A 25,091-nucleotide genomic window follows, 5' to 3' on the forward strand; every position below is an offset into this window, starting at 1 on the left:
TTTTGACCAAGTTCTTGAACGTTGGTTTGCATAGAAAGATCAACATGAGATCAAGTCCGTAGAGCACCACCAACAACTAAAGGGCAAGAATTGACTGATATGGAGTTGTAACAGTAAAACCGGGAATAAAAATTGTTTTTCTTTTTTTAGTAGGTAAAATAATATTTTAATTTCAAGGGACATAGAATATTCAAAAATTAAATTACAGACCAAATAAAATCAAAACGAAAAATTAGTTGGCAACAACGGAATTAGATTTTGTTAATGAAAAAATAAAGATGAAAAAACACAAAATATAAAGTGTTTTATAATAATAATAATAATAATAATAATAATAATAATAATAGTAATGAACAAACTACTAAAAAATATCATGGATAAAATGATCATTTTGTAAATTGATTATATTTTGTTAAATTTAACAACCGAGGACCAAAATCTTTATGAAACATGAAGATAAGGACCAAAAACTGCGACCTGGATTATGTTAGGACCAAAACCTTAAAGAAGAAAAAGATAAATTGAGGGACCAAAATTGTAATGTACTCTTATTATAAGTACTTCTCCATACCCTTTCTAGAACTCAGATAGAATAAGTCAACGATAGAGGAAAGATACCGATCTACTCAAATCGATCCAAGTTGAAAGAGAAATTAAGGAAGGAATTCTGCCCGAAATTGAAATATAAGCTTGCAAAGTGAAGAGCTTAGAAGGGGCTTCTGCTAAAAGTTTGGTGCTGCTGGGAATTTGAGGTACGTTCCCTAAACTGATAACTTGATGAACTATAAGTTATCTAGAAAGAAATGGAAGCGTTAAGTCGTTAATGAAGTTTTATATAATTTATTAAGTAAAAAAAATAATAATAAATATTATAGAGTTCAAAAATTTCGATCAGGAATGTGAGAAACGTATTTTGACCTAATTTAGTCAACGTTGTGAAGTTTTAGAATTAGTGTAGTTAGATGATCAAATTAAGCAATTTGTGAAGTTAATATGCTGTTGTGTAAGTTATAGCCGAATGGAATTTGGAGGTAAATGAGCCAATTGATGTGTGTATGTGTTGTCAATACAAAAAAAAATAATAATAATAACAGGTGGATTCGTCCATTCTGCGCTGATGTGTTTTGTTGAACAAATCCAAGTACGCTTGGCATTATTTGACTAACTTTTTTAAACAGGGTACGAGTCATACAATGCTAAATGAAGACCAGATAATGATTATGAGTGTGAATTTTAGTTCACGGTATGGTTTTGAAAGTTGTAATGTAGTAACTTATAGTGAAGAGATCTTGAAGGCTAATGACAAAGTGGCAGACGTGTAAAATTAAAGTGGCAGACGTGTAAAATTAAAGTAAATTACACGGATAGCCCCTGTGGTTTGAGATAATTTGCATATTGAATCTTAACTTTTTGGATTAATGACTTAGGAGGGTAATAAGGTTTTAACTTTGTCCAAATTAAGTCCTTAAGGTTTTTTTTGTACATATCATACCAATATGGTTGTATATAACCGTTAAGAAAAGGTAATAAGGTTTTAATTTTGTCCATATTAGGTCCCTTACATATTACACCAACATGGTTGTTATAACCGTTTAAAAAGAGGTAATAAAGTTTTAATTTTGTCCACATTAAGTCCCTATTTATAATATTTTTATCATTTCATCTAACTATTTTACAATTTATATTAGTATCTACCACAACCACGGTTTCAACTGAAATGTTACATAATAACTTTGTCATTTTTACAACAAAAAAAACTAATAATAATCACAGTCTTAATGATTAAGGCTATGTTTGGTGCGCCACAGCTAGCTGATAAGCTAATTTTATTTTTCGATCTTTTTTAAGTTGTCATGTTTGGCAAGCTAAAAAACTACTTAGACTAGTTTTTTATAAGTTTTTTTAAAATTTCCAAATGTACCCATTAATTAATTAAGAAAACATATTTTTTAAACGTCCTTTTATGTCATTATATAAATTTTAGATAGCTTATAAGCCAGTGACGAAACCATGATCAAAGTAAAAGAGTATCCCGGATAAGTAATGGTTCCGCCAATAGGGTATACCCGATACGCTATTACTTATCGGGGATACTGCATTACTTTTCGAGGATACTTTTTTACTTTGACTATGGCTCTGCCACTGGCTTATAAGTTATCTGAAATTTATATAATGACATAAAAATGCATTAAAAAAATATGTTTTCTTATTAATTAAGAGGTATACTTAGAAAATAAAAAAAAAATACTTTTAAAAAACTAGTCTAAGTAGCTTTTTAAAATGCTAGCTTATAAGCTACTTTTTGGATTACCAAACATGACAACTTAAAAAGATCGAAAAATAAACTAGCTTATCAGCTAGCTGTGGCACACCAAACATAGCTTTAATCATTAAGACTTTGATTATTATTAATTTTTTCTATAAAAATGACAAAAAATTGTTATGTAACCTTTCAACTGAAACCGTGTTGTGGTAGATGGACGGCTAAAATGAGAAGGTGAAATGATGAAGTCATCTAACTAGATATTAATACAAATTGTAAAAGAGTTAAATTAAATGATAAAAATATTAAAAATAAAAACCTAATGTGGACAAAATTAAAACCTTATTACCTCTTTTTAAACGGTTATAACAACTATGTTGGTGTAATATGTATAAAAAAAGACCTTAGGTACCTAATGTGGACAAAATTAAAACTTTATTACCTTTTTTTAACGGTTATATACAACTATATTGGTGTAATATGTACAAAGAAAAACCTTAAGGACTTAATGTGGACAAAGATAAAACCTTATTACCCTCCTAAGTCATTAACCCTAACTTTTTTTTTTAACTTTGATTTTGTTACACGCTTAAAAAAGCTTAAAAAAGAGTATATTATCCTTTTCTTTGTTTTATTTTTTAATTTTTTTTCTCTTCTTTTAATTTGTTATTTATCTTTTAAAAAAATATTTAGCAAATAAGGTACCCACCCCCATATACCTCACAGTCACTAGTCTTTCTCTTTCGTACATATTCAAGGCAAAACCACCGACCGAAAAATTGACGTCTCCGGCGATGCCATCTCCACCGGCAATACTCTCCGACGATATCAAGTCCACCATAAGATCTGATCTGGTGTTTGAAACGCTGAATTCTTGATAACCTTGACAGACATAAGTTAATCTTAGAACCCCTAATTCTTAACCTCTGTTTCATGAAATTACTGCAATGGACGCAGAAGAACATGTTAATCAAGTAACAGAAGTGGTGGTATAGCGAAAAGGGAATTTGGATTCCGATTATACTTTGAAGAAGCGGTAGAAAGATGTTAAGGGGGTGGTAAACTATACAGGATAGAGGAACAAAATGGGGGAAGGATTCCGGAGAAGATGAAGCTAGTAAGAAAGGGAAGGGTTTATTATTCATTGAATCTGGGTTTTTTTTTTTCGACTGTATTTGATTTCGTTGTCCAGTTTTTGTTTCTTTCGAGTATATTTGATTATATCTGTGTTTTTGTTAAACGATTGTATTTGTATCTGGGCTTTTTATTAGATCGCATCTAGGTTTCCTTAATTTTCGGTATCAATGTGAATGGGTTGCAGGTAAGATGAATGAGGTGGGGCAGGGACGGGGTAGCAGTGTTGCTGGACTCGCCGGAGATTGTAATTGAGTGGAGGAGACGGGAATAGGGACCAAATACATAATAAAAACACATCATAAGGACCGTCCGAGTTAAAAAATAAAGTTAGAGATCAAACACACAAATTATTCCAAACTATAGGGACTAATCGTGTAATTTACTGGTAAAATTATTTGAAGATCATGATTTTAAAGGTGAAAGTGGGAGTGTGGGACCATATATAGGAAAATCCATACTTTCAGTAACTTTCCTGTAAATAGACATATCCTGATTGGAAGTCTCGTGGTTTTTCATCCAGAAACCACTTGGAATCAGGTTTATAGATCGAGTCCACTAAACTTAGAAATCATAACCTCATTGGGTTGGGGGGATTAGTTGGCACGAGAAAGCTAACCCGAAAATCCTCGTTGCGGCAGTTCCCTTTCCAAAAGAAAGATGCAATACATGTCAATATTTGATATAAAGCATTGGATTGTAAGCGGCTAATCATGCTGGGTATATATGTCTCAATAGATTCATAAACGAACAATATTATTGTTAAGGTTGAATTTTGAATACATTTTCGGAAAGCTTGTGAAGGCATTGCTAGTGAATTGAACTAAGGTTTGAGTTGTGACAAGACTAACTCATATCACCTAAATAATTCATGTCTCTCTTTTGATTTATAACTTGTATTATACTTTCAATGGGGTTCATATGAGATTTTCTATATGGTAACCTGTTACTTCAATTATGAGTTCTAACAAGGTTTTCTACATGCATGATACCAGGTTTTATTGGAAACTCACACCACTCTCTGTATATAAAGTTCATTTCATTGAGGTGCTGAAACCACATACATTGTATCTCAACAAGTCAACACATCAATGGCATCTTCATCATCATCTTCTCCTTCTTCTCAATCGTGGAAGTACGATGTCTTTCTTAGCTTTAGAGGAGAAGATACTCGTAAGACTTTTGTTGATCATCTCTACTCAGCTCTTGATCAACAAGGGTTATACACGTACAAGGACGATAAAATGCTTCCTCGGGGTGAATCGATTGGTCCAGCCCTTATGAAGGCTATAGAAGAATCCCAGATTGCTGTCATCGTATTCTCTGAAAATTATGCAGATTCTTCATGGTGCTTAGATGAACTTGTATGTATTATGAAGTGCAAAGATACGAAAGGCCAAAGTGTTATGCCCATATTTTATCATGTGGATCCCTCTGAAGTGCGAAAACAAATACGAATATATGGAGAGGCATTTGCCAAACATGAGTCGGAGAACTACAAGAAGGTTGGATCTTGGAGAAAAGCACTTGTGGATGCAAGTAACATTTCTGGATGGGAAACCAAGCACGTTGCTAACGGGTAATTTTCTTCTTTTCCTTTTTTGCACTTTTTATGCTTAAGATATGTGTGATCACAAGACTTTACTTGCACCTTATAAGCTTTTAATATGAATGTTTTAATTATTTTTCATGATGTTGATGACCTTGATAAACAGAGGCTTTGACTGGGTCACTTGAAATAAAGTAGACATTGTCGCATGCTGAGGCTATTTAGCTTCTTGGTATACATGCATAACTATTGAGATGCTTCTACTAGATTTAGTAGCATGCTATTTAGCTTCTTGGTATACATGCATAACTATTGAGATGCTTCTACTAGATTTAGTTTCTTATGCTACTGGGCTATCATTGACACTTAACTTTAGGCTCCTTTGTGTATGACAAATATGAGAATGAGTTATAATGGATCTCACCAAGATCTAATTCTGATTCCGTACCTCAAATCGAGCTACAACCATAAATCCATCTTGCTTTTACCTTTTCATGGTTCAAACAATTGGATGTTCCCCAATAAAATTTTTATATGACAACATTATGTGGTTGGTCCATGAGGTTTGCCAAAACATGCTGGTTCAGTACAACTATCTAAGCGTCTACCATGTTGGTCCCTATGGTTTCATTTTTTGCCTGCTTGGTCCTTAACCCCTATAATAAAGACCTTTTTTTTACCCCTTGTAATTTATTTTAGACTTATCTTTTATTTAATATTAATATGTGTAGAAATTTATTCAGATATTAATTTATTTTGTTCGTCAACACACACACACACACTCAAGAGCTGAAGAACATACACTCCAGATTTCTAGGTTTAATCTTCAACACACGCTCAAGAACACACACTCCAAATTTTTGGGTTTGATCTTCAACACACACATTCCAGAAATCAACACACACATTCCAGATTTCTGGGTTTGTTTTTCAACGCACACTAACACTCCAAATTTCTGGGTTTGATCTTCAACACACACTCTAGATTTCTGGGTTTGAATAACAAATGTGTTACAAATCAAAATTTCTACATTGAAATCTCCCATCCCTATCAAGAAAAAGATCCAAAATCGTCCAATTGAGTTCCTCCCAGTGGTTGGAACTTGAGTTCAAATCTCTTTCTTGATATATTAAAATCTACACACAAAGTACTACAAAGAATTGTGGAAATGAAGGAAAAAAAGTTTCTGGAAATATATTTCCCTTTTTTTTCCTACACAAAGTACTATGATGATCTATGGACTAATACTAGTTATGTGAAGGGTTTGAAACCCTAGCTGGCCACTTCCTCAAACTAACTTCCACCGATGTCTGTGGTTTGTTCATGGCTGCACCCTTGAACTTGAGCTTTGGTGGATCTGTAGAAAGTCTGCGCATCGGAGAAGATGAAGGCGGAGGAGATCTGTGGCTGAGATTGAGATCTGGAAAGAGGCCGGCGATGTGGAGGCTGAAGGCGGCGCTGGTGATGCAGTGTCAAGGAAGAGCTGTGGATGTTGAAGGCGGCACCACTGCTGAGGATTTTGGAGGTGGTGGTGGTTCTCAAAATGAAGAGAGAAAAAGGATGAAGGTGATGGATTTAGGGCTAAGGTTAGATGAGAGGTCATTTTCTAACAATTAAAAGATTATTTTAAAATTGAAAATAAAAAATAAAAATTCATAAAAAAATCAAACAGGTGTAAAATAGTAATTTCAGATCAGTTATGAAGAAAATGAAACTGCAAGGACCATCCACGTACAGGGATGGTTTTAAACTACTTGTGATATCAACTTTACAAACTCTGTTTTGAATGTGAAATATAATGGTTAATTAGGAATCCTTTTTCATTATTTAATGGAGCATGAAACAGATTATCTCTTTTGTCAATATGGACAGATGCTAATTATCTTTGTATATCTAATATGTAGGCATGAAGCAAAGTGTATCAAAGAAATTGTTGACACAATTTCGCATAGGCTGCATTTAGTAACTCAAAGTGCAAATGAAAACCTGGTTGGAATAGAGGCTCGCATGCAAAATCTGAAATCAAAGTTACAAATTGGGTCAGGTGGGGTGCGCATGATTGGAATATGGGGGGTTGGGGGTGGTGGTAAGACTACTCTTGCATCTTCTGTATATAGTGAAATCTATCTCCACTTTGATGGTTCTTGCTTTGTTGAAAACATTCGAGAGGAATCAAGCAAGTATGGTTTGGCAAAAATGCAAGAAAAAATTCTTTCAAATGTGTTGAAACAAAAAGAAGTTAAAGTACCAAGAGTTGACGAAGGAAGACGCATGATAAAGGGCAAGTTGTGCCATAGAAAGGTCTTGGTTGTTCTTGATGATGTTAATCAGCTTGAGCAACTAAGAGCGTTAGCCGGATCACATGATTGGTTCGGTGAAGGAAGCCGAATTATAATAACAACTAGAGATGAGCATGTAGTATTAACTACTACGCCTAGAGTAGACTTGATACATAAAATTAGCTTGTTAAACGATGATGAGGCTATGGAGCTCTTTTCCAAGTATGCACCTCAGGGTCACAAACGTGTAGAAGATTATGAGCTGCTTTCAGAAGATGTGGTTTTTTATGCTGGTGGGCTCCCTTTAGCACTTACAACTCTCGGTTCCAGTCTGTGTGACAAAGACATTAATGAATGGAGGAGTGCATTAGCCAGACTGAAAGAGATTCCAAATGATGATATTTTGGAAACGCTAAAAATCAGCTTTGATGGACTTACAAAGCTTGAGAAAGATTTGTTCCTAGATATTGCATGTTTTTTTAGGAAGAAGGACAAAGATAAGGCAATGAAGACGCTTGATGCTTGTGGTCTACATCCTGTGATAGGAGTAAAGGTGTTGATACAAAAGGCTCTCATAACTATTTCACGAAATGGAGAGTTTGATATGCATGATCTGGTGCAAGAAATGGCACACTACATTGTTAGAGGGGAATACCCCAAGAATCCCGAAAAACATAGTAGAATTTGGAAGACTGAAGATGTTCTGAGAATATGTGCCCTGGATGCAACGATGGTAATAGTTAAGCTAGCTTTTCGTGATATATGCATGTTTGAACAAACACTTTTAACTCAAAGCTTGCATCATTTTGGTCCCTTGGTCACAGGAACTTGACATGATTGAAGCAATAAGACTTGATTGTAATAGTCATGATATATCACAATTGCTTCCTCCGATTGGTGCAAACATGAAAAACCTTCGATGGATTGACTGGAGATGTGATCTTGCATGTCCGTTTCCTACCAAATTTTCACCATGGAAGCTTTGTTGTCTAAGATTGGATGGCATCTCACAGAAACAGATTTGGGAGGGTTATAAGGTAATGCATATTGTTTATCTAATTAAAGGATGAAAGCAAATTGGGTGATGAATCATATAGACCTGACTAAACCTAGGAGCAAATTATAAGTAGTTATATGGATATGAGCACAATAGTTATGTCATCGCTTATTGGTGTCATAAAGCAACATCATTTGTAGTAAACCTCTATTTTCTAATAATGCTTTCTGTTTTCTAACCTGATTTTGTTTTAACTTTCATATACAACGAATTGTTATATATGGATAGTCTTCTTTTTTATTAGGAAAGATTAGATTTTCAGGAGCAAATGTGATGTATGAATTCTAAGCTCCACATAACTTGTTGTACACATTGATAACCATCCCCTAGTCCAACTTGCTTCCTGTGTCATTCGACACGAATGGCTAAACTTAGAAATAAAATTAACAAGAAGCACACGTATGCATAGAATAAATACCATATACGACTAGATTTTACTGTACTCTAACAATCATTAGACTTTTATCTAGAGAAGTATATTATTTCTCAAATATTGGTGGATTTCATTAATATTTCTCATGTGACTATTAAAAGTTCTACAAGAGAGTCTATGGTGATGATATACAAATGTGAATGTTGAGGTGGCAACTCGAGTTCTTTTTTTTCAATGAAACTAAATACTATATTATTATTCAGGTGATGTCTCAATACAAATCTATGTTTTTTACTGTTTTTTTCCATTTTGGTTTTACAGGTGCTTTTAGATATTTAACTAACAACCACACATTTTAAACGAACTTTGTATCAAATCAAATATTCCATTTATGGACAGAAAGAATAAGTTTTATATTTGTCTAATTAGTGCCCCATATATAGTATGCAATTGATCTGTATATATATATATATATATATATATATATATATATATATATATATATACTTTTGACTTGTTTGCACTTGTATGCAACAGCATCTGCCGAATTTGAAAATCATGAAACTTGCTCGTTTGAAAAACCTAATCATGACACCAGATTTTCGTGGACTTCCAAATCTTGAAAGATTCAATCTTCGTAAATGCCCGCGTTTAGAAGAGATTGATCCATCGATTGGACTTTTGAAAAAGCTTGTCTCCGTATCTATAGAAGATTGTAGGAGACTTAAGATGTTTCCACCCATTACCCAACTAGAGAAACTCGATACCCTTACATTCTCATATTGCCCCAAGCTTTTTACATTCACAGAGATCGAACAACAGAACATTAAAAGCTTACCACATCTTCATTTGGATGATAGTGAGGACGAGGTTGCATCCTATATAGAATCCGGTACAAAAAAATTTGTTACTTGGTTGACATGTTTCAGTAATCTTGGTGGTGATACAGAAGTTGAAAAACCAGTACTAGAGGATCCCATTGATGTAGAATGTTGTTTAAAGGAATCCTGTTTACCTCACACGAGAGGGTTACAATTTTTCCATACAGGCTTAACAAAGTTGAATCTCAGGCACTGCCATCTAAGAGACGAGTACATTGGCTCTGCTGTTTGGGAGTTGCCCAACTTGCAAGAACTCAATCTAAAACAAAATAAATTTTCTCGATTAAATTTTAGTCGCTTGCAACTTCCTCGGCTCAAATGGCTCAACGTGTCAGAGTGCAAAAGCCTTGTAGAATTGTCAGAGCTGCCATCAAGTATAGCTGCTGTTAAGGCGGATGATTGTGAATCACTTGAAAGCTTTGGAGATATTTCAAACTGCAAATTGTTGTGGAAAGTCTCACTCTTTAGGAAGAATAAACTTTGTGGCGACATATTACTAAACTCCATGCTCCAGGTTTGGCTTTTAAATTTAATTCTTTATTATATAAACCCAACTAAATAAGAATCATAACTGAATGTATTTTCCATGGCAGGGAAATGCTTTTGAAAATCACTTTATCAGTGCCGTTGTTAAACATCAGATGATTCCAAAGGAGTGGTTTGTAGATAGGCTGTTTACCGAGAGCACACATACACTGCATCTTCCACATGATTGGTACAGTAACTATTGTGGGTTTTTAATACGCGTTGTCACGGACATGAAATCTCCACGTATTAGTATAATCATCAAGCAGGAGGTAGAAGAAGAAGTATATTCTCGATCTGAAATTTGGCAGGAGCCTGATGAATATAATGAAATGACATTCATAGGATATGTTTCGTTTCATTCATTGAGGAACACCACATTATTGACTTCATCACACAATATCATTTCATTTTCGATACACAATATGTTTGGGTGTTCAGCTTACAAGAGTTATGTTGGTGCTGAGCTAGTTCCTAGGAAAGTAAAGGGTGATCAGGCGTTTGCAACAACAGATTGCTCAGAATTTTGGGATGATGAATGTAAACATGGAAATACGTTTACGATCAAACGTGATTCAAACACTTCTATCAATATTTTATGGAAGCCTAGCCACACCTTCTCTCCGTATGGGTATCCGTATCCATATATGTATCCGTATCCACATCCAAACGGCAAGTACTACTATCAGGTATGTGGATTATTTCTTTTGTTCTGTTCTCATTAAATAATCAGTAGTAAAGTTTATTCTTGTGAATAACAAAGTCTAGAAAAATGACATTTTCATCGTCTATCTTGTTTCCCACTATCCCCTTGATTAGGTAAATGTGACACGAATCACTGTAGTCTGAACGTTTTAGTGATCTGTTTATAAGTTTGTGATTCTTTACAGACACTAATGATTTTTCCCCACTCTCACCCTACTTCCGCTTCTACTGAATCGTTTTTTAGGATTGATTTGCTATTTTTGTTCCGTTTTGACTTTTGAGTCTTATGTCATGTAATGGTTTCTTTTACCATCGTTTAGCTTTTTCGCACATTGACAGTTTTGTTTTGCAAAATGAACAAAATCCTTTGGGTCGTTTTGATTGTGGGATTGCTTTTGTCAAATTTGGAATATTTCAGGGGATTTGGGATCAGAACGCATGGGTTTTTCAGTTCTTTTGGACGCCCCTACGTTTTGGAATGGAATTGAAATCTGATCTTTTGTAAATTCTTGGGTGGTTTCTAAATGTGCCAACGGATTTGTAATGTATATATGGTAGATGACAAAATTTTCCTTCTTTCATATTTTAAAATAGTTAGTTTTATAAATAATTATAAATTATAAATATAATGAAATTACTAATTTTGCTGTACTGTTTCTATACCAAAACTTCTTAGATGCTTAAAACAATTGACTCTTTACATATGCAATTCCAACATACAATTAATAGTTTTGATAATTGATTCTTTATATATACCATATTACCATTCCAACATTTAATGGGATATTCCAAAAAAAATGTTTGCTATCTTTAAGTCATATTTATTGTACATAAGCTGAAGTCAAATGAAGAAAAATCCAAATCAAATCGCTTCTGAACCTAGCTATTACAGAGATGAAAAACACGGTGTCTATATCTGCAGAAGAAAACCTAAAACTATGCTGCAAAATGAAATTAACTCATGCTTTTTAGCCTCATATATTTTCATCCTTGAGTAACTCTCATTGTTGCTTGTTATTACTTTGTATTCAGCTGGAAGAAGATAAGTCTTCTTGTGTAATATGTTGAGGTCCGGAAAGATAGTGGAAGTGTACAAGAAAAGTTGCAGTATGTACATGTATATTGGAGTACTTTTCAAGAACTAATGTGGGAAATGATCAATGTACAAGAAAAGATGCAGTAGGTACATGTGTACAGGGTGGCTTTTGGATTGGTGATATATAAGGACCACCGACCAAAATCAGTGCAAATGAAATTTGTTTATGATTGTGCATGAGAATGGATGTCCATATATTGTGATGACATGACTTATTTGTTCATATTTGACCTATTTATCATGGTCATATTTTAGTTGGTTGTCAAATTTGTGTCATTTCATTTTTGTGCAACCAATTTGGTAGAATAATGCATAATTTGATTAACAAACTATCACTTGACTTTATAAATTGATAGGAAATCAGTTTTATTGCATAAACTGATAAATTGTTTTTCTTTTCCATATACCAGACAAATAGCAATAATAAATAAATTGCATAAATTGTTCTTCCACTCTCTTTCCAACTTGCGACAGAGGATTTGCAGTATTGGGCTGACCACTAAAGTTAGCCTCGTAGATCTTCATGTAATGGGATGGGAGTATTACAAAATTAATGTAGGCTAAATTTATTTTGTTTAGTAAATTTCTGGATCTTTATCGGAATAAATTTAGGTGGCCTGCGTTTCATAGTAGATAATTTTCTTTATAGAATAATTGATTAATTAATGTGATTTATTTGGCTTTTTCATATTTATTTTTCTCATAACTATAATGAAATAAATAACCTGTTGAAATTGGGTAAATAAATATGGTTAAAGGAGGAGGCACGTTTGAATGTGTGATATTCATGTTCAATTGACATGACCTTATATATACTCTAGGGATTTTATAAAAAAACTACAAGTTAATTAGACATGAGCTTGTGTAATATTCATGTTCAATTCATGACCTTGTATATACTTTGCCATGTTTATGAAGAAACTAAAGTTTTAAACGTTCCATAATATTAGAAAATGATTTCAAGTTTTACATATTCTATAATTTTAAAAAAAATGATTTGTACTTAACTTAAGAAAAAACAGTTTAAATTTTTATCTTTATAAACCCTATAAAAAAAAGTCATCCATATGAATATAATTCAAGATGTCACATATTTGATATCAATAACTTGATGTTATAAAACGTATTATTGTGTGTGATTTGATGAGTAAATAGTGCAAGCATATAAGTCAAAATTTATTCGTTCCTTTTGCCCTAACGGGAAAAACGATAGCTTTGGGCCCCTCGATGATTTGATGTCGACATCTAAAGTGTTTGGTTGAGCCCGGAATAAATTGATGTGTTCAATTAACAGTCTGAATTTAGTCGTCATAAATCAGGAAATCGAGAAATTTTTTTTTTGGACAATGAGACTGATTTCAATCATTGTCTCATGTTTATACGATATCTTGTAGAACGAAGGAATATTTGATCACTTATCTTAGGACACGTAACTAATTGGGTCAGAGTTTGACAGCAACTTTTTGTGCCTACAATCTGCGGGTCAATTCGGTAGTTATACTGGCAGTTATAGTTATTAGACTTATTCAAGTGGGAGACTGTTGGATTAGGTGTCTAATCAATTAACTATAATTGATATAAACTTGGATTGATGGTAGCACAGTCCTTTTGGGTTGCCCTCAAACCTGAAAATTGAATATGATAACTTTTAGAGAGAGATTGATTATTAATTTATTATATGGTTAATAAATTAATTAGAAATCAAAATAAATGATTTGTTAATGTATTATGAAAATAATATATTAATTGGAAATAGTATTATTTAATTAATAATTAATCAAGAATTAATTGGAATTAATTTTGGGATTAATTGGATTAATTAAAAGTAGGAGGACTAAAGGTGACAATGTTTAAAAGTTAAACATCGAGCAATTCTAGAACCTCCCTAGGTAGGGGACGATTTCTAGAATGGCTTCTAGGGTTTCCTTGGGCTTTAAGGGTGCCTTGGATGCCTTAGAGAGGAATTAAAGGGATTAAGGTTATCTTTAAGATACCTGCCTAATCCAACACCTTCTTAGACTCCTATATATACCCCTAAGGGTCGAAATTCTACTCCTCTTCTCCCTCTCTCTCTCTCTCTCTCTCTCTCTTCAAGTTCCTTGGTTGCTAGAGTTTGGGTGTGAACCATCAGAGACACTACACTTATGGTGCTAGCTGACAAAGGTTTTAAAAAAGGTTAGTGTTTATAATATGTTGCCTTTACAACACCTTCCTAGTCTCCAAGATTGTTTACAATAACAATCTTTAAGGTTAGTATTATTGTCTTATGACTAAGTTTATTCATAGGAAAGTTTTGTAGGTTAGTGTTCATAGTATGTTGCCTTTACATGAAAGACATAGATCCAACTAGGTTGTATGTGCCCTAATCAATTAAGTGCTTAGTTGTTTTTCCACTTAGAGCATTGTAGTTGTAACCCCAAAAACCCATCAATTTACGTCTTTCATGTGCCTGCTTAAAGCATGTGCCCTAATCAACTATGCTGCATGTTCTCTAAAATTTACGTCGAAACATTGATCACCTTTAGTTACCGACACATATATATAAATAAATACGTATTTTTTTTTCGGTTAACGAAGGAAAGTAATTATATGTGACCCGATTCGTACGTAGGAAACATACATAAAATTAAGCATGAATATTAATAACGTCGAAACGAAGACAAACTCGAATTTAAACCGATATGTGCATAAAAAAATCAATTAATGTTTTTAAAAAAAATCAACGAAAGAAAATTCTAAATTCATGTTGAAACATTGATCACCTTGAATTTATACCAACACATATATAAAATTAAACACGTAAAAAATTAGTTTTTTTTAAGGTTAACAAACAAAAGTTACTAAGAAAAATAAAATTATATATAACATAGGGGATAAACATGACAATTTAGAAAATATAAGTGTGAAAATAGCATTTTACAAAGTTTAAAGTGAACGAGTCAAAATGAATTTTTAAAAAGTAAAGGAACAGAAAAACAAAAATTCATAAACATAAAATGTAAACAAAAAAATGCATTGCCTACATTGATAAAAACAATAAACTATATTGCTATTCACTGCATTTTTTTTTTCTTTCGGTCTTGAAAAGTAGTATTTTCAAATGTCTACATATTTTTTAAATAACATAACTGATTAAAAAGACCTATTGGAATAAGAGTTGTTTTATGAAACTTATGATGCCCAAAATCCATTGCCTACATTGATAAAAACAATAAACTATATTGCTATTCACTGCATTTTTTTCTTTCGGTCTTGAAAAGTAGTATTTTCAATGTCTACATATTTTTTAAATAACATAAATGATTAAAAAGACCTATTGGAATAAGAGTTGTTTTATGAAACTTATGATGCCCAAAATTATATTTTATAATGGAAGTTGAGGTCTCATCATTTAGAGACCGACATGCTAGTTGTTGTAACTACCAATTGCATTGGAAATATAGATTCTATTAAAATTTTGAAATGTTATATTGCATTTCAAATTACATTGGAAACACAGATGTCGTTTTCAAAAGAATTAGTTTTGTCATCCAGAAAGGAATAGCGACGCAGCTTATTGTCCGTTTGCCTTCTGTCGATATATGTATTAACTTTTTTTTTATCATTAATAATTATTTCATTTTGACTTAAAAAAAATCAATATTTTACTTCATTTCATTTAATAACATGATGTATTTTGCGCCAATTGTAGCATATTTTACATATATTTTACATTCTTATCGTTCAAACAACTTTTGATGGTGAATATTTTATTATTTTAGTTGGGATATTGCAAAATACACCTACATGCTCGGTAAGATACTTTTAGTGAAAAAAGCAAAGCCCACCAAAAGGAGCCCAATAACTTCTGTTTTTGGACTGAATAAAAAAGTGATCCGAAATCCGATTATCACATAAAAGTGGATACATATTACGGAGCTCTTCCTTCTTTTTCCCTGTTCTGACTTCTGATGATCTCATCCCTTTTCCACAATTCTCAGTTTTTCCCCGATCAAACCTGTATGCTCTATTCTCTACCCTATTTTTGTTTTAGTTTTTATAGCAGATTCAGTCATATATACGATTTTTCATGGATTAATTTGTTTTTATTTCTTGCATTCTATATTTGAACTTTGAAGTACACCGTTTGTTTTCGATTTTGCGTGATTCCTGAAAGTTATCTATTTCCTGTCCCCGTAGTAGTCAATTTGATATGATTCTTGATGTTATTTTTGGTTTCTTAGTTGAGCATTTTTGGCATCATAAATCATAGATTAATTTTAGTACCACGATATCGTGATGGATCTTGGAAATTTATCAATTGTCTTTTTTTTCTTTGTCGACCTGAAAAAACCTTCGGCCCACAAACAAAATACCCTGCAAACCACATGGACGGGACCCACGTAATACCCTACATTTCAATCTTGTTTTAAATGTGTGTAAGTAAGACCTGTTTATTTTATCTTTTAATAATGATGTTGATAAGGACTCTAGAAGAGCGATTTTCTTGTCTACTTCAGATATTGATTTAGTTTTCAGTTGAAAGATGTTAGAATTTTGAAAGTCCAGTTACTCGATATGAGTTAGTTTAATTATGTTTATGTTGAATTATAGTTATTGAGGTGTTAACTACTTTAAGTCAAATCAATTTGTATTGTTTATATTTATTGTCTATTGACAAGGTAACTTTACTGTGTTAAATTCTCATTTTGATTTTGTATTCACCTTTTAATTTGCAGTTGAAATGATAAGTCCAGATTTTTTACTTGAAACTATTTGTCATCCTAATGCTTCCCATATATAGAAAATCTTAGTCAATAGTGGTGATTATAAGTACTTGTGACGTTGATTTTGGTGTTTTGGTTTTATGCATGGTAATAGGCTAATCAATCATTCTTGTGTTTCAAATGTGCAGGCTGGCATGAAACAAAACACATCGAACAGATTGTTGATACCATTTCTGAGAAACTGGTTCCTTTAATTGCAAATATCAATAAAGATCTCACAAGGCTCGATAGTAGTCCCTTGGTTTTTTGGATTTCTTTTGTATGTGAGAATTGTAGCCAAAGGACATAAACTTGTGTGAGGAAAAACAATTGAAATTCATTGTGAACGCCTTGAGATTCCCAAGGAGTTTGACCCTCATCTGGTTGTAGGGTGAGCTCTACATTGTTATCCCCTAATATTTGTACAACGAATTTTGTGGATTCTTAATGTGTTGTTTCTACAATAAATCTGAAACAGAAAAAAGGTGCTTCGAGGGGCATGGATTCTCAATGGAAACGTGTGTTTGTGATGAAACAACATTGAGAATTTATGTTTTTGCACTTTTATGCTGAAGTTAGATATGGTCAAACTCTGACTAAGTTACAAAAACAGTCCCTGTGTTATATTGAAATTTATGGTCTACAAGATCAGTCCTTGTGTTAATTGGTGCTTGAACCAATTAACTTAACAGCACAACTATTATACATCTTCTTGCCATTGGTGATGGGCTGTATTCATGTTGGATAACTCGGAAAAATTTATTATTATTATTTAATGCAGGCCCGGTTTTAAGGGGGGAAAGAGGTGCAGCCGCACAGGGCCCCGAAAAAAATAGGGCCTGAGCTTTAATTAAATTATATATTTAATAATTAAATATATATTAGTTTATTCAAGTTTTTGCATAAATCCTGTGTAGCTTAATTGGCATAAGCACATCCGCATGCTCTTCTTTTCAAACAAGCCTATGGGTTCGATTCATGTCCACATCTTTGACATTTTTAATTCAATTTACAATTTTGGCCCTTATTTTATACTATATAATTCATAATCAACCATTCCTTTAACAAATAAGTTTTCAAAAGTTACACAATTAACCCTTGAGCTTTTTATAAAATTCCATAAGTTCCTTTTAATTAATTTGTTTACTTTTAAGTTTTCCGTAACGACAATTCACCGTCTTAAGTTTGTTTATCTTATATATTAAAAAATTATATTTAGGGCCTCGTTTTTCTTCTTAGCACAGGGCCCTTAAAATCTCTATGCCGGCCCTGATTTAATGAAGTTGCGTTTTCATTAAACTGCTGGAACAGTGTAAAAATTTCTGGATTTAAATCGTCCTTAATAATGGACCCTTTAGATTGGGTTCATGCCAACGTGGATTTAGATATTGGAATTAATTGGAGCATTTCTTGCATTTAATGGTATGGGTGTTGAGTTTGCCTTGAATATTAGAGGGTGGGGAATATTGATTTCTATGTTACTCGTTATAACAAATGGAATAATATAATGCATATATACAACATTAAAAGGCTAAAGGGCTCGCTATGCTAGGCTACGAATATGGGATCCCAAAGTGGGCCTGAGTAAATGGACTGCAGAAGTGATGAGGAATAATCAGGTTCAAGGACAAAAGATTAATTAAAAGTCATTGTAGGGACTAAAAAGGAAATGAATGAAATACCTCCAGAAACTAAAATGTAACACATGAATGATTATATATATATATATATATATATATATATATATATATATATATATATATATATATATATATACTAGAAAATTTATGAGGGCCGTGCTAAGCACGACCCATGAAGGGTAATTTGTGTAGTGTTTACATTATTATATGGAGCTTTAAAGAAATGCAACTATATTGTTATTATGAGTACGGAATTTTGTACATGTTGCTATTCTCAGTAATGTATTGGTATGACAATTAATATACAATGTCATAAACCATAATATGTGGGATTGTGAAAGTACAATGCTATAAATAGGTTAAGTTTCAATGTACAATGCTTAAACAATAAAGACAAAACGAAAATACAATGTTATAATACACAAATAAATGCAAATAAATTTTTATTTCCAACAAGAAGCAACCAAATTAACAATGACTTGCCAATTTCTTGCATTATTTTTCTAACTTTTGCAAAGATTGCTAATAAAATGGAGTCCAACCACAATCCTTCGACATATCAAATTATCCATATCTTTCATCAATATCAATAATGCAACCTACAATAAGTGCATGTTTAGAGTAATTAGTAATGGGTTGATATTTGACGAATAGACACGTAAATCAAAAAAACTCAATATACTCTTCCATGTCATGTTGAAGAATGTGTTTACCTGGCCAGTAGCATCCATTGCTAAGGATGCAATATGAAGCATAGTGGTAGTCGTTACTATAATACCTGAAAAAGTAGAAAGATTATTAAGTTAGTGGCCGACTTGGCATTAAAGAAGCAAGCCGAAAAACATAAGACAACAATTTTGATCAGAAAGAGTATTTCCATAGAAATTTATGTGCTCCTTTTTCAGTCAAATCCTTTACATGTATGGCATATAAAATGTTATTTCTATATTAAATCAAAACAAACATCGTATGTCGCAAGGTTTTGAAAACCAGACTGGAGACCGAACCGGTCGGCTCGGGGGTTCGATGGTTCAAGCGGTCCAACCGGTCGGACCGGCTTAAAACATTCAAGAGCCGGTTTTTATGGTTCAACTGTGACTGGTTTTAACCGGTGTTCACTGAACCACCCGTTTTTACTGGTTTAAAGACCTTAAGAACCTCGGTTCCTTATTAAACCGGCTGTTCTTGTCCAGTTTTCAAAACAGTGGTATGTCGTTTACAACAGTTATGTTAGCATCAAGTCAAAAAGGAACAACCCAAAGATTGTTTATTTCTTGGAGACGTTGAGTAGTTGACAGTCTTCAAAATCTTGGTAACAAAAGAGACGTTCCAAATCATTATCCTATGTCCAACCAATTATTTTCCATATTCAAGATGTGAGTTCAAAATTAAGCCAATCAAAGTAAAGAATATTACAAAGCTTTAAGCAGAAAAAATGGTAAAACAAGGATAATGGAAAAGGCAGAGCATAATGTGAGATATTGGTCCTGCGAGAAAAAGAGGACCATCCCAGATCATATGAACACCTATAATGATTACCTATTGAAGATGATTACTGTGTTGATGATGAGATATCCCAAACAACATCTCTTTTTCTCCCAAATCCATAAAAGAACTATAAAGTAAAAACTACTAACCTTATCCTGGAATCCATTTTCTTCAATTCAGCATCAACGTCCACATGGGGACTTAATCCCTCTCGGAATTAAAGCAACATCATCAAAATGTAAAAGCAAACCCTAATTTTAATATACAAAAGAAAATAAATAAATAAATAAATAAACAAACACTGGGGCCTGATTCTTGAGAGAAATATATATATATATATTAAATCTTGTTTTTATTGAACATGTGACCTGATAGGAAATATCTTGTGTTTAAATTGGAAATTTCTTCTAGGGATGAGCAAAGGAACCGACCCGGCTGGAACCGGCCCGGGAAACGAACTTGATGAAAAATAGGAACCGAACCGGACCGCCGGTTCTACCGGTTCCCGGTTCCTACCGGTTCTTGTTGTCTCTTCAAATGTTGGAACCGGTCCTTGAAAAATAGCATCATACGGTTCCGGTTTTTGCCGGTTCTATCGGTTTTTGCCGGTTCTACCGGTTCCGGTTCTATCGGTTCCGGTTCATATCAGTTCCCGGTTCCAAAAATCCACAAAAATAACGTCCCGGTCCCGACCCGATCGGTTCCATCGGTTTCCGGTTCCGGTTCCGGTACCCCTCTTTATTTAAATGTGATATGAAGTGATAAGAACTTTCTTGAGGTTTTCATAAATTGAGAATTTCGTCGAACCCCTCTTTATTTATTTATTTATTTTATCTCTCTCTCTCTCTCTCTCTATATATATATATATATATATATATATATATATATATATATATATATATATATATATATATATATAGGGTGAGGTTCAATAGAGAACCATAATTAACCAAGGAACCACGGAATCAATCGTGAGCGTCGGAAATCATAACGATCAATGGCCAAGGAAATAGATGTACACTTTTACATTGGACGCACACACACCGGATTATACCAAAAAATCCACTTTTTACAAAAAAAACCCACCACTTTTTTTCGTTTAAATTTTTTTTTTTGGCCATGTTTTTTATCGGAAAAAAAACCGAATATACCGTTGTTCACGATTTTTTGTCCTCTTTCCATAGAGATCCATGATGATATATAAAAAACGGACTTTTTTTTCGAAAAAATCTACTTCATTTTCTTTGATGAAAAAAGTTAAGTTCTATTTTTTTATGGAAAAAAAATTAATAAATATAAATTCATATTTTTTGTACTTTTTAAACATAGATTCATATACATGTTTAAAAAAACGATATTTCAGTTCAGATTCACATTGTGAACCTGTTTAGATTCATATTGTAAACCTGTTCAGATCCACATTGTGAACCTCCTCAGATTCACAGTGTGCATAATAATAAGTCAGATTCACAGTGTGAATTTGAACTGATCGGAGCTTTTTCACATTGTGAATGTTAAAATGTGAAATATTTAGAGTTTAGATTCACAGTGGAATCTACACTGATCGAGGTTTTTTTTTTGTGAACCTTCTCAGATTCACAGTGTGCATAATAGTAATTCAGATTCACAATGGGAATCTGAACTGTTTGAGATTTTTCATATTGTGAATGTTAAAAATTGAAATATTTACAGTTTAGATTCACAGTATGAATATACACTTTTTTTTAATCGGTGTTGATGGTTATTAATAGAGTACAAAAAATTAATATTTTTGGTGTAATTAGTTTTTTTTTGATAAAAATAAACTTAAATATTGAAAAAACTAAGAAAATTAAGTGGGTTTTTTTCGAAAAAAAAAGTTCGTTTTTTATATATCATCATGGATCTCTATGGAAAGAGGACGAAAAATCGTGAACAACGGTATATTCGGTGTTTTTTTTTCGATAAAAAACTTGGCCTAAAAAATTTTTTAATGAAAAAAAAGGAAGTGAGTTTTGTTATAATCCGGTACATGTGCGTCCATTATAAAAGTTTACAACCCTTCCTTTTGCCGTTGATCGCTTTAAATTCCGACGCTTTGGATTAGTTCATTGATTTCTTGATTAATAATGGTTCTCTTTTGAACTTTTCCATATATATATATATATATATATATATATATATATATATATATATATATATATATATATATATATATATATATATATATATATGGAAAAATGAATATACTCTTAAGGGTATATAAGTTTAGGTACCCAAACCCACCATAATACGTCGTTTTGTTTGATATATTCATTATAATGTTCTTAAACTTCAACCCCTAACATGATTTACTTTATAGATTTTCGAAATTTCACTATTATTTTTCTTTTACATCACATCTCTTTGCCGAACACCTACTATGCTATATACATTATAGTTGAAAATAAAAATTATGTAAGAGAAAGATAAATGTGAAATTTATAAAAGTCTTGGAAGTAAATCAAGTTATAATTTGAATTAGAAAGTTAACTGTTCGTGTCTTAAATATGTAAGAAAATTTATCCAAAAAAAAATTAAGACTCGAATAATAATAATAATAATAATAATTATTATTATTATTATTATAATTATAATTATAATAATAATAATAATAATAATAATAATAATAATAACGGAAATGGAAGTGGTCAAAAGCAGTTGTAGACAAAGCAAGTCAGGATGTGGCATTCCCGGCCAAGTGGTAGTGTCGTTGGTTATATGCGCAGTCGCCTTGAGTTCGAGTCCTACCCCACCTTTTTTTTCATATTTTTTTGGCCTTCTCCAATTTAGGGTTTCATTTTTTTTGGCTGCCTCTGCCTCCATTAAGCGGGCTCAAACGCCGATTTTTTTAATATCCCGCTCATTTCCTTCATTTGGTTTCCCTCTTCTCTATCACTCGGACGGTCGCACCTCCCATTCACACCCTCGCCTTCGATCTTCTCTTTCACTTGCTGTCATTTTCTTACCGGAGTTTGTTCTTTCTGCAGCCGTCGGAGTTACGTCACCTTCGTCTCTTTGCTGTCGTCGGCATCTCCTTCCCGTCGCTGTCATCTACTTGTCATCGCCATCATCATCAATCTTTCAAGTAAGTTTTTTTTTGGTTTAATTTCACTTAGGTTTTCGTTTTGGGTTAGGATTCATTTATCGTGATCACCGTTTGCTTCGTCTGTTTTGAGTTTTTCTGGATTTCGGCTTCATGCGTGATTAGTTTTTATTGAGGTTCGTTTAAAGCACTGAATAATACAAGTCAGGGGACTTGAAATTCAGCAAAAAAAATCTCTTTTCGTTCTCTTCTTACTGTGAAGATTTCGAGTGCAAGCTTAGACTAGGTCTAAGTGTATCTGATTTTTGGTTCAATTTGATAATCTAATCTAGCAAATGATTGATTTTCGATTTGTGTAACTTGCTTCTTGATTATTGGTTGTAGAGTAGAATGAGGCTTGGCTGGAAAATGGTTTATGTGATTATTGCTTCTTTATTATTGGCTTATTGATTATTGATTATTGATTTTTTGTTTTTGTTTTGGTTTATTTTGATGATGTGATTATGTTTGAGCAGGGGCTAATCAGTTAATTGGCACAATAGAATGAGGCTTGACTTTTTTGAAGGTTAGCATAATCTCCTTGTTATTATGGTTTTAAAGTTATGGATTAAAGTTAAGTTGTATGTTGTTTTTATAGATTAAATTGATATTAAACAAAAGTACATTGCAATTATGGATTTAAAGTTAAGTGTATTGCTATAATTATAAATTAAAATACATTGTTATAATAAACTAATGTACATTGTTATTATTATTTCAGTATTGAATTGTGTTACTATTTTTTAGGCATGGAAGAACAACAAATGGAAATGGTTGAGAATGATGGATATGTATAGAAATTAATCCCATGGTCCCCCGATAATCCACTCGAGGACGATTGATAAGTATTCTGAAACAATTGAATTTGTAATTGATATTGTTTGTTTGGTATTTGGAACAATTGATTTTGTAAACACTTGGTATTGTTTGTGTGTATTGTTAGTGCTTACTTTTGTATGGTATTTTGGACAATTGAATGGAATGTATTGAACTTGGTATTAGGGACGTTTTTTTGGTGTATTTTATATGGTATTTGGGACAAATGTAAATTGAATGTGGTATTTGACAAAAAAGTGGAAATTTTTAAATTTTAAATTTTTTTATAAATAAAACAAAGTTAGCTACGGAATAGCTACGGATTTCCGTAGCTATTTAGTTCCGTAGCTATTCCGTAGCTATTTGGATCCGTAGCTATTCTGTAGCTATTCACTTCCGTAACTATTCCGTAGGAAATCCGTAGCTATTTATTTCCGTAGCTATTCCGTAGCTATAGTTGCTACGGAAAATTCCGTAGCTATTCCGTAGTGATTTTGTAGCTAATCCGTAGCTATAATTTAGCCACGGGCCATTATGCTACAACCAATTTTCTGTAGGAATTCCGTAGCTATCCGCTTATAGCTACGGATTGTGCTGTAGCTATTGCACCAATTTTCTAGTAGTGATTTTATTCCTCTATGATAGGTACTTGACCAGGTTGAAGCAATAGAAATTGATATCTATAGGTCACTAATAAAAGACCAAGATCTTCCTTCATTTGCTGCAAACATGAAAAACCTTCGGTATATTAAATGGGCAGGTGCTCGTGCATAATTACTGCTTAATAGCTTTCCAAGGGAGCTTTGTTGTCTAGTATTGTGTACATACTTGCAAGAACGACTTTGGGAGGGTTATAAGGTATTTATTATTGTTTATCTACTTACAAATGAAAACAGAGGTGATGATGAAATTATGAATTATAGACCTGAGTGAGTGATCCTGAGTAAATTTAAGTAGCTAAAGTATTTAAATCATGAACCTTTATTCTGCAAAGGTCCTTAATTTGTGTTAATAACCATAAACATTAAAATGTAAAACTTGTTTGTTATGATATTGACACATTGGTCATTGTAATCTGTGGTATTTAGGTAAACTCTTCCTCTATCCAAATAGCCTTTTATTTAAACATATACACAATTTTTTTTTAAATATAAATACTGCATTGTTAATTATGTGAGAATTGGGTCCATCTTTTTGTTGATTGATAACCACTAAAAATCATTGATTTCATTGTGATTTGGGTTAAAAAATCTTTTATTGTTTTTTTTATCATGTCTTTTATGAAAACACATGCATTTTAAAATACGTCAACATAAAGTTGGTGAGTTCACAGGTTTTGACTCCATATAAAAATAATACTTTTTATAAGTTCAAAAGTTTAGTTTTGAAAGTATCATTTTGACGCTCCAACATTTAGTATATATATTAGGTATAATA

The 25,091-nt window shown here is 32.6% G+C and overlaps 1 protein-coding gene and 2 long non-coding RNA genes across 8 annotated transcripts; 2 read left to right on the top strand and 1 right to left on the bottom strand.

Annotated features, from left to right (window-relative positions):
- Window positions 1-597: 597 nt before the first annotated feature.
- On the top strand, window positions 598-12,129 carry LOC145132755 (TMV resistance protein N-like). 6 transcript variants are annotated; one of them, XM_079067656.1, is made up of 9 exons: window positions 598-752; window positions 1,179-1,243; window positions 3,022-4,117; window positions 4,393-4,976; window positions 6,851-7,958; window positions 8,050-8,262; window positions 9,193-10,050; window positions 10,130-10,750; window positions 11,185-11,394. In XM_079067656.1, the coding sequence occupies exons 4-9, from the start codon at window positions 4,489-4,491 to the stop codon at window positions 11,269-11,271; spliced, it is 3,375 nt and encodes a 1,124-aa protein (XP_078923782.1). In that variant the 5' UTR covers window positions 598-752; window positions 1,179-1,243; window positions 3,022-4,117; window positions 4,393-4,488; the 3' UTR covers window positions 11,272-11,394. The 6 variants fall into 6 exon arrangements, with proteins under 6 accessions (XP_078923782.1, XP_078923780.1, XP_078923781.1 ...); XM_079067654.1 differs by having other exon boundaries at window positions 1,179-4,117; XM_079067655.1 differs by having other exon boundaries at window positions 1,179-3,380.
- Window positions 12,130-15,766: 3,637 nt separating this feature from the next.
- LOC145134137 (uncharacterized) lies at window positions 15,767-17,501 on the top strand. The gene is made up of 2 exons (XR_013718941.1): window positions 15,767-15,861; window positions 16,757-17,501. It is a non-coding gene; the product is annotated as an uncharacterized LOC145134137 (long non-coding RNA).
- Window positions 17,502-18,579: 1,078 nt separating this feature from the next.
- On the bottom strand, window positions 18,580-20,030 carry LOC145133447 (uncharacterized). The gene is made up of 3 exons (XR_013718588.1): window positions 19,885-20,030; window positions 18,961-19,025; window positions 18,580-18,846 (listed from the first exon to the last, which is right to left on the bottom strand). It is a non-coding gene; the product is annotated as an uncharacterized LOC145133447 (long non-coding RNA).
- Window positions 20,031-25,091: the final 5,061 nt, after the last annotated feature.

The sequence above is a fragment of the Lactuca virosa genome, chromosome 8, assembly GCF_052849685.1.
Source record: "Lactuca virosa cultivar CGN04683 chromosome 8, Lactuca_virosa_CGN04683_v6, whole genome shotgun sequence".
Taxonomy (NCBI): domain Eukaryota; kingdom Viridiplantae; phylum Streptophyta; class Magnoliopsida; order Asterales; family Asteraceae; genus Lactuca; species Lactuca virosa.

Bases quoted from the DNA above. Each gene is read 5' to 3' on its own strand.
- LOC145132755 (XM_079067654.1), top strand. From the start codon at position 4,489: ATGGCATCTTCATCATCATCTTCTCCTTCTTCTCAATCGTGGAAGTAC. The intron at 7,959-8,049 runs GTAATAGTTAAG...CCTTGGTCACAG, and splicing joins GTGCCCTGGATGCAACGATG to GAACTTGACATGATTGAAGC. The intron at 10,751-11,184 runs GTATGTGGATTA...GGAATATTTCAG, and splicing joins ACGGCAAGTACTACTATCAG to GGGATTTGGGATCAGAACGC.